Below are 12,552 nucleotides of genomic sequence, written 5' to 3'. Positions count from 1 at the left end.
GTGCAGTTCTGTGTAGCCCAGAAAGTGAGTACGTCCTAGTTAAACCCAGCGTGGAGAAATCTCAGAATCACAGCGTTGAGAAGGCGGCAGAGAAGAATCTGTAGACCAGAATTTGGTTTCTGTAAGTGTGGGGAACTGATCCACCCTGTGCAGGTTCGCTTCACGTCCATGTGTATTTGCTAAGCATAGAAAGATAGTAAGGTTCCCCAATTCCTGGTAGTACTCAACTCTCCGAGATGGGGGAGTAAGAGGACAAACAAAGATGCTTCTGATGCCATATTTTTAATAACTGGGTACATTTATTTATTTTTATTAATTTTTGATTTTTTAGTGCAACCGGGGATTGAACTCAGGCCCTTGTGCTTGCCAGGGAAGCGTTTATTCCACTGAGCCATCTCCCCAGTCCCAAAGCTGCGTACATTTAAGTGTTACTTTTTCGCTGTTATCTAAACCTATATACACACATATATATGTTATAATTGAAGTATATTAACTCTCATCAAGGAATTAGTAGATTTCACTATAATATAAAATTGCTTTTTTCAAATTACAGAACTTGACTTTATAATGCTGTCTCCATGTCCCAAATGCTGTCATGGAGAGATAGTAAGAACAAGTTACCGTTTATCCAACGGTTAAATAGAAAACAAGACATTGTACGTCATATAGCTCCTATAAAGTAACCTCAGAGCACCTTGAAGGGTATAAAATATCTCCTACAAATCCTCTAACTCAGCACTCATTTTACACGTAGAAAGAGTAAGTAAAATCTGAAAAGTACAAGTGGCTTTTGATCCGGATGCACACGTCACCTGGAGCTTTTCTCGGCAGGACCGAGAGCTGCGCAGTAGGCAGCACTTGTGCAGTGCGGCCCTTCCCTGGCCAGGTTGGAAGCAGCCCCTGCTCACAGGCAGCCAGCTAGGTTTAGGGATGAGCCCTGAGGGTCTGCGTGGTGTTTCCTTTGTGATTATCTTTGTTTTGCAGACGAACTTGGTGAAACTCCTCTTGACACATGGAGCAAACCCAAAGCTTGTGAACTGTAATGAAGAGAAGCCATCAGGTGGGTGAGGGAAATGAGGGGAGTCCCCCTCCCGCAGGTTCTGTGTCTACCTCTGGGTGGGAGTGGATCTTCCATCATTAGCGCAGTGAAAAACAGGGTTTCCTGCGGCTGTGCGCTGTGGGTCCCTGGGAAGCTTGAGGCTGAGGCCACGGCACTGTGCCCTGCATGCCCCTCTAGTGCACTTGCAGGTACTCATTCATTGTATGCTCTCATCTGAAACACCTTTTTCCTGCCCACCTTGTTTGTTGTCATTACAAATACATGCTTATTCCTTTGGGTATTTTTTCAGTACCAATAGGTTTTTTTTGGGGGGGTGGTTTGCACAGGTGTTTAGATTATAGGGAATAGAGACTAACATTCTCATGGTAATTTAGAACTTTATAAGCTGACTTAAAGTTTCTCACTCTATAAAATGTTTTTGAAGATTTCTGTAATTATCACTACCTTTTCATTCGTTCATATGCTTAAAAAATAGATGTACATTGGTTTTGTAGTGTTAAAGTTTAACAACAAAATGTCTCATGGTTAATTCTATAATATTAGAAGCAGAATTTTAAGTAAACAGAAGAATATAACATAAGTAACACAAGGATATAAAAAGGTTTAAAGGTAGCTACTGATCTGAATAAATCTATTTATTGATTTTGTTGCTGGGCCTTTACCAAATGAAAAGCCCCTACTCTTGGGAGTTCTCGTTTGATTAAGAGTCAGATTATTTCAGAAAGCTACAGTTAAAGCCAAAATGAAGGAAATTGTTCTTTTTTTTTTTAATTTTATGGGCATCAAATATGATTATTGAGTGTTTGTTTAATTATCTGTTAAAATGAACTAAATAACAAAAAGAACTATAGCAGCTAAGTCTCAAACTTGAGCTTTAGGTGGGCTTATGCTGATGATACCTGGTTAGGGTGACATTGACTGCTGAATGCTGACTAACTAGGCCTAATGGTAAATATTAAAAAGGTAAAAGAAGGTTGGGACTTTTTACAAAATCTTTTTAAAGATTTTAAGATATCTTTTTAACATTTTAAAGAAACATTTTAAAGATTTTTTTAATCTTTAAATTCTTTTAAAGGTAGTATGGCGCTGGCCCCGCCCCCGGGGCATGCTGAGATGGCAATTGAGACTGGGTGTGGTGGCACACACCTATAATCTCAGCACTTGAGAGGCTGCAATTAGGAGGATCACTAGGAGTCCGATCTATGCAGTGAGACCCTGTACATACACTATGTCCTAAATACAATAAAAAATAAAAAATAAATATAAAAATGTACTTATTAGGCCAGAAGTAGTGGTACACACCTGCCATCCCAACATTGAGAGGCTGAGGCAAGAAAATCTATGCAAGTTCAAGATCAGCCTGGGCTACACCATGAGTTAAAGGCCAACCTGAATTGCATAACAAGACCCTGTCTCAAAAAGACAAAAATAGAAAGTACTTACTGGCAGTCTATGGTGTGTTTTCTAAGTCTAGCTCCATCAGGGGCCAGGTTGTCAGCTTCCTGCCCTGGCTTCTTTCTAGACAAGAAAGAGATGAGTGAGCCTGGACCACAGGGACTCCTGCCCCCTTGCTTTCTGCTTTTGAGCTGTGATCCACTGTTCCGTGGCCAGTACCCACTTGCAGTGACCCTTTTGGGGCCCAGAGAGGGAGCAGTTCTGCTGTCCCTCAGCCTGGTCGCCTCAGCCCCCTGCACAAGGGTTCTCTCATGGCTTTCACCAACCTGGCCCTGCAGAGTCGAGCACAAGTTCAGTGCCCTCTTTGTTCCACCCAGACACACAGTACTGGGGCCACTGTGTACCCTCAGTATATATTCATTAATTAAGATATTTCCTTCACCCACAAGGAGCGGAAAACTGTGACACACTGAGAGATTCCAAGTAAATATGGGAACTCTGAGCACTTTGACCATAATGAGAGAAGACCGGACCAGGAAGAAGGGTGGGGCAGAAAATAGTGAACCAGGCACCCCATGACAGCCCAGCAAGGGGGCATCACCATCACTGGGCATCACACTCTCTTCATTTTGTGGCTCTTGAATTTTCACATCTTGGGGAAAAAGTGGTTGGAGATGTAACTTTCAGGTGGACTAGAAACGCAGTTTCCCGGCTTGAGGAAGCTAGCGCTGACCTGCTCACACATGTGGGATCTAGTCAGAGGCCTGTGCAGATCACATCTGGCTTAAATGTCATCTTGTAGCAGCAAAATTGCTTGTACCATCCCATAAAGTAGGCAGCTCAGCTGCCTGCAAAGATGGTCACAAAAGTTAGTGGCTGTGTCTGTTGGGCGAGTCGGTCGTGGTGATCATTCATTCTCCAGATGTTAGGAAGTTTCAGCGTTAGATTTGCTAAGCAGCTTTAATGTCAGGTTGCTAACTAGGTTTGCTAAATGTGTTTGATTGCTGCTAAAATGTGCTCAGGCATCATAGTTTAGATGTTGTTTTAAAGGAGGTATATTAATTGATGTTTCTAGTGGAACGAAAAGGTCATGGGAAGAGGCTGGAGTCGCTGTGGCAGTGGCCCTGAGTACCTGTCTTCACTCGGTGGGCTGTGGAGAGAGTGCTTACTGGGTGGATGGGTGTGTATCACATCCCAGCCCTGGGAACATAATGACAGAAGAATCAAAATATACAGTGAAGGTTTAAGATTTTTTTTTAAAAAACTATTTTACAGTAGAATGCACACTGCCTTGTGAGTATCTCCTCATGAACCCCCTTCACTTTAAACACACTCATCCTGTCATTCTTGCCCCTTTTTGGAGTGGAGCAGGTCTAGAACCTCCTTTCCTAGGTGTTTTACCAGGTGTGAGCGCAAGGAATACGATTGCTACCTCCATTTTCATGAAAACATGAAAGTCTTCCCCTTATCCACCGTACTCCCCAGACGTGGCACCTGGTGACTGTGGGCTCTTCCCGAGTTCAAACTGACCACAAAAGGGAAATGTTCCAAATCAGTTTAGCTCATTGAGGCAGTCAGGACAGGACTCTAAAGATACTCAGGAAAGAGTACTCCAGACCTGCTGAAGGAAGTGACAGGACGATGGGATAAATGCTTTGCTGCAAGGTGGAATAACTTGAGGGGAATCTGTGGCAATGTATCCTTTTTTTGAAACACATTTTTAATTTAAACATTCACATTTGTGACCACACCTTGTATTGTCCTTATTTTGATTTGCAATCAGCAAGACACAAGAAAAGTTTTACTGGGAATGAAATGATATTAACTTCTTGGAAGCTAATCCTTAGCGTAATTTTCCATTTTACCCATCACCATCCAGTGAATATTATCTTTATATTTTTTCATTTGTAATTAAACGTGTTACTGATGTAAGACAAGATAGTCTTTTAAAGTGGCAGTATTGCAATTTTATCTATGCCATAACCTTTTAATGTGCTTTGATTTGCTTCCTGTGCTGATACATTTAATCGCCTTAAGCATGTCTGGACTATTGAAAGTAAATGCTGTTCTGGGCTTTCACCCCATGTTATCTGACTTTCTCGTTGTTGCCTGCAGAGGTCGCTGCCTCTGAGTTTATTGAGGAAATGCTGCTGAAAGCAGAAGCTGCGTGGGAAGAAAACCTGAAAGGGCCTTTGTCTTCTTCTCCCTCCTTGGCCCAAGAGGAGCCCTACGAAGAGCTCCTGCACGAACTTCCAGCGCCGCCCAGCAAGCTGTGAGTGTCCCCCCCAGCAGACAGTGGACCTTCTTCTGGGCCGCTGGCGATGCTCCTTCTGCCCCCCATGCTCCCATCAGTCATTCACAGCCTGTCTCCAGTAAGAGGTAGAAAACTTGGAAGTGGTTGTCAGCATGCTCACTAAATGGTTGCTGACAGTAGGAGCTTCACAACTTAGGAAAGGCTTCTGACTTTTTAAAACCCTCCTATTCTAGTTCTCTGTTCAGCCTCAGCTATGTCACCCTAAGGGCAGTATTTGATACCTTTTAGATTTTGGCTAAGCTGACTGTGAGGTTTCCAGAGCCTCTTATTAGTGATCAGCTTGCCTAAAGTAGGAAGCACAGGTATATGTTTTTTCTTCTATGTAAAACTAATAATTTCTTGTTGTGTAAATATCTCCTCTAAAAGGATATTTCCTTTGGTTTAAAGACATCAGATGGTGAGATGGGAATTGTCATTTTGCTGGAGGTCTGAAAAAGCTGTACAAATGGTCTAATGAGTGTGACTCGAGATGACTCATATCCTAACTCACCTTGGATTTGCTGAGGAGGTGTTCATTAAACCCATAAAACAGCAGCAGGCTCTCTTCCAAAGCTTCTCTTTGCTAGCATAGGATGTACATGTGGTGTGGATGTAGACACACTTGTGTGATACACATAATTTGTCTGTCTCTCTCACACACACACACATACACGCACGCGCGCACACACACTTGTGAAATGACTGAAACACACAGACCTTAGGGGTAAACAGTGGACTAGCGCTTGCCATGACCTGTGAGGGCCAGTGGGCCTGGCTTCTCATGGTAAGCGCTGCCTTGGGAGGGGGTGGAAATACCTTGGCAGAAGACAGTTGCAGTTCAATGTGCTGAAACCCACTAACTGGTAGATTTTGAAGCTGTGTATTTTATATCTCAATAGGGGGATTCAATACATTGAAAACATATTTTAGGTCAAAGTGCAGTCTACTACTGTATGCTCTGACAGGGGGAACCTGAGGCAGGGCACCTACTATGTCTGAGCCTATTTTCCCTCTGCCAAGGGAGATTATGTCTAATGCCTTGGAGTATTTGAGGTTGACAACTAAATAGACCACCTAGGTTGTTAACAACCTGGGAAGTAAGTGACAGGAAAGAGAGGCTGCAGCCCATCTGGTTTCCAGGAGGATGCACTGGACTGAGCTGATGGCATAGCATTAGGTCAGGCACACTTGGGCCACCAGGAGACAGCTCACTGGCTGCACCCTCTACCTCAGCCATGCGTCAGGCTCCTGCCTGTGGGGCTGCCCTGTACAGCGAAAGCAGAAAGGAGAAGAGCAGAAAGAACCGCAGGCAGTGCTCAGACTCTTCCATGGGGAAGCTCCTCATGGCCCGGGCTGCCTGACTTGGCTTCCCTTCCCAAGAAGTAGAGAAGAAGCATTTGACAGAAGCATCGTATCCTCCAGTAAGGAGCATGCAATCTCGGGAAAATCTTAACTTCAGAGCCTGCTGTATCGTGAGGATTTCGAAGCATACTTAATTTAAAATTACTCTAGGTAAGTCACAGTCTAAAAATGCACAGAAGTACGAGGTGCGATCCAAACACAGAGCAAATGATTAATGTATCTGAAGACTTGTTGCATGAAAAGACTCATCGTCATGAATCTTCTCAGCACCACCCGACACACGCTGGGAACATACCCCTTGGCTCTTGTCGCTTTCTGCAGCAGCTCTGGCATCCTATTTATTTATTTATTTGTTTTTGAGACAGGGTCTCCCTATGTAGTTCAGGTTGCCTTGAGCTCATTTTGTGGCCCAGTTTGGTCTCGAACTCACAGTGGTGCTCTTGCCTCAGCCTCCTGAGTGCTGGGATTACAGGCCTGCGCCACCCCACTAGGCATATGCGTGACTTCAGTTGTGCTGCCTTGGCGGCTTAGTTGTCCTGAGTCGGTTCAAGCTGTTTCCCTTTTGTGGTCATTTTGACTTTGCCAAGGAACCAGAAGCCACACAGTGCTGATCCAGTGACGAAGGCTGACGAGAGTGCTGTGATGGGCCTGTTTCACAGAAATTGCCCTAAAAGTTTCGAGTCTGTTGAGGACATCCAGGCAGCCACACAGCACAGCTAAAGACAGTCAGGAAAGAGGACTCCACAGCTCCGGCAAGAAGCAGTAAAATGATGGTGTGTGTTTGAAGCAGGAGATTTTAAGGAGGTCTTAAGGCAATGTTTCTTTCACTATAATTTTTAAAATTGTAATCTAAATATTCATCAAATTTTAAATCAAACAGCATACATGTACCTCAGTTTATATGAAAATATATTCCTTCTTGGCTGTAATTGTGTGATAAAGGTGCTTGATTTTTCTATCCGACTGCAGAGGATTTTCAGTCGGTCGTACATTACCTGCCAAGTCTGGCTGGAGTTGTAACATTTCCCTAAGGTCCCAGGGCAGGGCAGGGGCGGTTCAGGTTGGGTCCTGCTGGACACACCACAGATCTGTGACTGAGACACCTTACTTTCCTTATCTAGAGGTGGGGAAAGGGGTGTCATGTTTTGGGAAAGAGAAGACAGTGTAGCTGTGTCAAGTTGGGAAGGGTACATTGTGAGATTGCAGATCGTAATATTTGATGTGGCAGCTTACATTATTATTTTGGCATTTTACTGAAGAGGGGGAGGTGAGCCCAATATTTTGCATGGAAGAATTTTACTTTCCAAAGTACATATGAACCTCAATACCTGATATAGTGTTTTCTATTTGTAATCACAGGCCACCAAGTAAAGAGATGTTAAAATGTAAATAAAGTCTCAGTTAAAACCAAGTTATGTTGGCTAAATATTAGTCTTTATATGTATGTCTGCCATTCTCTTTGGGCTTCCAAATTTATTTAAAAATGAAACCACCAAACTCCCAATGTTTTACATTCTGTTATTTCTTTTTTATGTATTTAGTACAGGATCTATAGGGCCTCACTACACAGATCAGACTTGTGGTGATCCTCCTGTTTTCAGGCTCCCAAGTGCTGGGATTATAGGTGCGTGCTACCACACCCAGTCTTATTTTGTCTCAGTGTGCCCCTGAGGCAGGGCTGGCATGGCACACTGGGGATCAAACCCCTGGTCCCTGCATCTGCCTAAGCAGGCACTTTAATCCACTGAGCTATCTGGCCAGCCCACAATTCTGTTCTTTCTTATATTATTGACTGAATAATAGATTAATTATGTTATAAACAGATTAATCAATGACTTATTTGTTCTACACAATTAACTACATGGTTTAATTTGCATTTTTTGCCACTCTGATCACAGCTTAGACAGTTGAAATTACACTGAAGAGCAGCTTGCTTTTCATTGTAGTTAACTGTTACCTTTCTTAGAGGTAGAGTTGACAGTTAAAGCAAAAACAGCTGAACAATAATTGTACATTTCATTTAACTCTGTGGTAGTCTGGCAAGCAGACTTGATTGGCCTAAGAATTATATTGAAGCACTTTTGAGGCTTTTCTAATTCCCTAACGTAATACATTTTGCCTTACTGTTCCCACTGCCACTAGAGTATAATAAGTAAGGATCAGGAAAAACCTGTGTGGCAAAAGTAACTGAGAAAAGTTCATGGTTTAGTGCGGAAAGTTCAGTTTCCATAATGCACTTGAGCAGGCCTTGTTCTTGGTCTGAGAAGCAGAAATGTGACTGTTTGAGCACTGAGAAGGAACGTTTTCTGAAGCTGAAGGGTGTGTGTACTGTTGACAAGAATGGTGCCTGTTGATTTGATGTATGTAATATTGTGATGTTTGAGACTTTGAGAAATTTTTTTCTATGTGAAATAAATCAGCAAATTAACATAATTACAGGAAATATTATTTCTTTGAAAAATCTCTTACACACTGTTCAAACAGCAGCATGTCTTCCAGCTCAAGCCATTTTCTCTGTCACTTGCTGGGGAGCAGCCTTCCCACACACTGTGATGTGGTGTCCTGCAGCATTGCTTCAGTTTGCTGAAAACACTTCCTTTCCATCTGCTGTCCGCAGTGACATGAACAAAGGCCGCTGTGTGGCAGCTCAAGTGCTGTTGGCTTCAACCAGGTGCATTCTTGAGTGCTTTGATTACTGCAATTTAAAGAACCAGTCCAGCAGCTGTTTACAGAAATCCTCAGGTGTAGGAAGGTGCAGGAAAAACCTTAACCGATCAAAGGAGAAGCCGAAAAGCATGCAAAGATTGGAGTAACAGTGTCTTCCTGATTCCAGTCAAGTGCAAGCATTCTGCTGCAGCTAATTGCTCTTTAAATTTTATTTTGCTCATAAAATTGGTACATATTTATTGATATGAGAAGTATAATTGCAGATATTTTAGAACAATTTCATAGGACCTCCTGCGAGGAAGGAGTTTTACGCTTATAGTCTCTAGATCCTCAGAAATATAAATTTATTGAAACCTTAACTTGCCTATTAATTTTTGAGAGGGTTGAAATTCTTATGGTTTAACCCGTGGTCCATGAGCCAGTACTGCTTTCTTTTCCTGGGCCAGGCAAGGGCTGAGAGCTCTCAGAGTACCACTTAGCACCCATAAAGTCGGGTGCTACATCTGTCAGCTTTATCATCACAGCTTGAAAAAGGAGAGGTGGATTTGCTTCAGTCTCAGCCCAGTGTCATTTGGCTCCGAGGCAGAAGCAGCATCAGGAAGGGCATGGTGGAGTGAAGGAGCTTGCTTTATGGTGCTCAGCAAGCAGAGCAGAGGAGCAGTGCCAGAGAGATAGGGGCAGGGCCTGATGTGCTGCCCAAGATCCCACTGCTGTAGCCTGCCCAGACACACCCCAAAGCATGTGCCCCTAACTCACTAGGTGTTTCTTCAGGAAACTGACCTACACAAATGCCAGTCATAACCCACCCCTCCTCATCTTGTCACCCACATACATCTTAAACCATACACTTGATTTCCAAATAAAATGATAAGTTAATCATTCTTCCCAGTGTGGTAGAACTATTCCTTACACAACCAAAACACAATGACCCCCCTTCTCCAAAGTATTAACAGTCCCAGGAAGTCCAAGTCAGAACCTGCAGAGTATCAAGGCAAACTTTTAGCTGTAACCACCCATATAACCCACTACTGTTATGGACTATTGGACTATATTGGATTATTTTTCTGAATTCTTGCACCTATAATATTTAAATGGCAATGGAAAACCCATCTATGGCAAAACTAAACAAAAGGGATACAAATGAAGGACCATTTTATATCTGTATATACAAAATAGGATAGATATACAGCTATTTTCTCTCTTAATTCAATGAGAAGAAAGATTTGTACTAATGATGTTTAGACAGGATATCATGTCTGCATTTTGTACTATGAATAGCCACTACAAAGACAACAACATGTAGTGCATTAATTATTGAAACTGTCTTACTAATCGGTTTTGAAACTGTCTCATTGCTATTTGTTTCTCAATAAAATGAATTTAAAAAAAACGATTTTGAAAAAGTCACATAATCCTGAGGTTGAACAATACGAGGTAAATTTTCCTATTCCAGAAAACAGGAATAGAGGGATAAAAAAGAGTATAACCAAAGCAGACTGACCCTCAGAGGGCAGATCTTAAATCCTGTAATTCTGTATCCAGCAGGGTGGGAAGCAAGCTCGGCACTCCTTTGCGTTCTTCATCCCCCCCCCCCCCCCCGTGACCTCTCTAACATTGGAAGCACTCTGCTGTTTGCAGTGTCCCTCAACAAACTGCATTTCTGGTGTCTCCAACTTCCTGGAGTCCCCTCTACTGCACCTTTGGCTTCATTCCCACAGTTCCATGCACTTCCCCTCCCCCCCACCCCAGGGTTCCTTGACTGGCCTCCAAGGTCTTCCTTTGTAATCCAAGTGGAAGCCGCCTTGAACCCCCACTACCTTTATTCTTAATGCTGACAAAGCAAGCATCAAGCAGATGGCCCCCAGGCCCACTGTCAGCTGTGTAGCCAGACGCCCTTAGTCTCCCGAGCATCTGGGTGGCCAAAGTAGAATGGACCCTGGTGAGCCATCTTCTTAGTAGGTTCTTCTCACATGGAGGTTCAGATGCTCTCTTCTCAAATGGAAGGTGTTCCCTCTTAGATCTCTGTAGCTCATGATGGATGGGTTCCTGCTGATATCTAACATGCCTTCAAAGTGCCTTTCTTCTCAGTCCTGTACAAAGTACGTGGCTTTTTTGAGCCATTAATCTCTTTAGCAGTAACTTTTCCTTTGGCCCCAACTTTACACATGGTTCGTCTAGGCCCAACATTAAGTTTTTCAAATTCTTTTGCTCTGCTTTGTGTTTCTACTTCTAACTGTAAATAGGGATAAAAAGAGTCAGCAATGCTCATGTCAGAGCATGAATATGAAACTCAGAGTTTTCTCCAATGGATTACGTCAGCCACCACTCTTAATCTCAGTCCCCTAAAAAGTCTCAGGAAATGGAAATGTTGAAGACAAAAGTTTTGCCAGGGTATAATGCACATGGCCTCCAGCCCCCTTACTAGTGGACCCCATGTCACTACCTGAAACCTCCATAGTCCAGACTTTATTCCATGCATTTCTGTCAATGTTACAGTCTTTTGAGCTCTGATCAGAATCAGCCACCCAACTGTGCTTGCAGCACCCTAAGGCCACTCTAACCTGGGTCTGCAAACCTTGCCAAAGTCTCTGGCAAAACATAGCACCGGGTAAGTCAAAGCATTGGTCCCACTTCTCTGGTACCAATTTTATATGCCTGGCAGTTTTTGTGGCTCTGGAACACGGTGCCCAATTACAGGTGGAGAAATGTCACTTGGCTCATGATTTCAGAGGGTCCAGTCTATGGTAAGCTGGCTCCAAGACAGGAACAGCGTGGTGGAGAGGCACTGGCCACTTAGTTCATGGCAGCTGGGAGGCACAGCCCTGCCCACCTGCCCAACCAAGATGACAGGGCAAGGGTTACAATGCTGTGTCCACATGAAGGCCTGTGGTCCCTATTGTGATTTCATGTACTCTCTTGTCTGAATCTTGCACTCTGATGATTTCAGCATTGCCTCGGCTGCTTTCTTGGTTGCTGATCTTCCTCCATTGGCTGCAGTCCCAGATTCCCATTCCTTTGCACTGTAAATTCAGTCTGGCTTTTTACATTTTCCCAACATACATCTTGATTCTTTAAAGAAACAATAGACTGGTTTACTGTGTTACTCAGCATACAATTCACACTTTTGTAGACCTTTTTTATGTATTTGGTACAGGGTCTCACTACTTAGACTTGTAGTGATGCACCTGTTTTCAACCTCCCCCATGCTGCGATTAGAGGCATGCACCATCACACATGCCCTTGGTGGCTGGCTCAGTGCCGGGGGAAGGGCCAGCCCAGCCTGTGCTTCCAGGTTTGAAATGATGTCCCTGCGTTTGCAAGGCAGGAGTTTAGGCTGCTGTGCTCTCTCCCCAGCCCCAAACTTCCTTTCCTCTACAATTCTAATTTGTTGTCCTGCAAACATTTTGTGCACTAAATCATTGCACAGTGAGGATAAAAACATTGTATCAAAATTCACTGCCTATCCTGAAACACTTGGTGGATGGGACATGCATTTTATTGGATTCTCTCCTGTTCCATAGTTTCCATTATATCTTCCAAGTCTTTGGCCTTTGTGCATTGGCTGCCTTTCAAGTCATATCTAGAACTGCAGTTCAAATTTGATTCCAAAGGCCTTCCTATCTGGGATATTTTGTACTGTGAAATGAAATCGATTAGGTGTCTTTTTCTCCCCCCCCCCATAATTTTATTGAGAAACAAATAGCAATGAGACAGTTTCAAACCAAATTGGTAGGACAGTTTCAATAATTAACACATTGCATACATTCTTCCTAGT

The 12,552-nt window shown here is 43.3% G+C and overlaps 1 protein-coding gene across 1 annotated transcript in view; it reads left to right on the top strand.

The window, feature by feature from the left end:
• Positions 1-12,552, top strand: part of Myo16 (myosin XVI) — a 416,963-nt gene that overhangs the window by 109,627 nt on the left and 294,784 nt on the right. The window contains exons 8-9 of the mRNA XM_023715200.1: positions 985-1,060; positions 4,571-4,727. Of these exons, the coding sequence (XP_023570968.1) occupies positions 985-1,060; positions 4,571-4,727 (233 nt within the window). The remainder of the gene's footprint in view (positions 1-984; positions 1,061-4,570; positions 4,728-12,552) is intronic.

Source organism: Octodon degus, unplaced genomic scaffold, assembly GCF_000260255.1.
Source record: "Octodon degus isolate 3935 unplaced genomic scaffold, OctDeg1.0 scaffold00039, whole genome shotgun sequence".
NCBI classification, from domain to species: Eukaryota; Metazoa; Chordata; class Mammalia; order Rodentia; family Octodontidae; genus Octodon; species Octodon degus.
The sequence above is the reverse complement of the archived record's forward strand: the minus strand, read 5'-3'. Positions and strand labels throughout refer to the sequence as shown.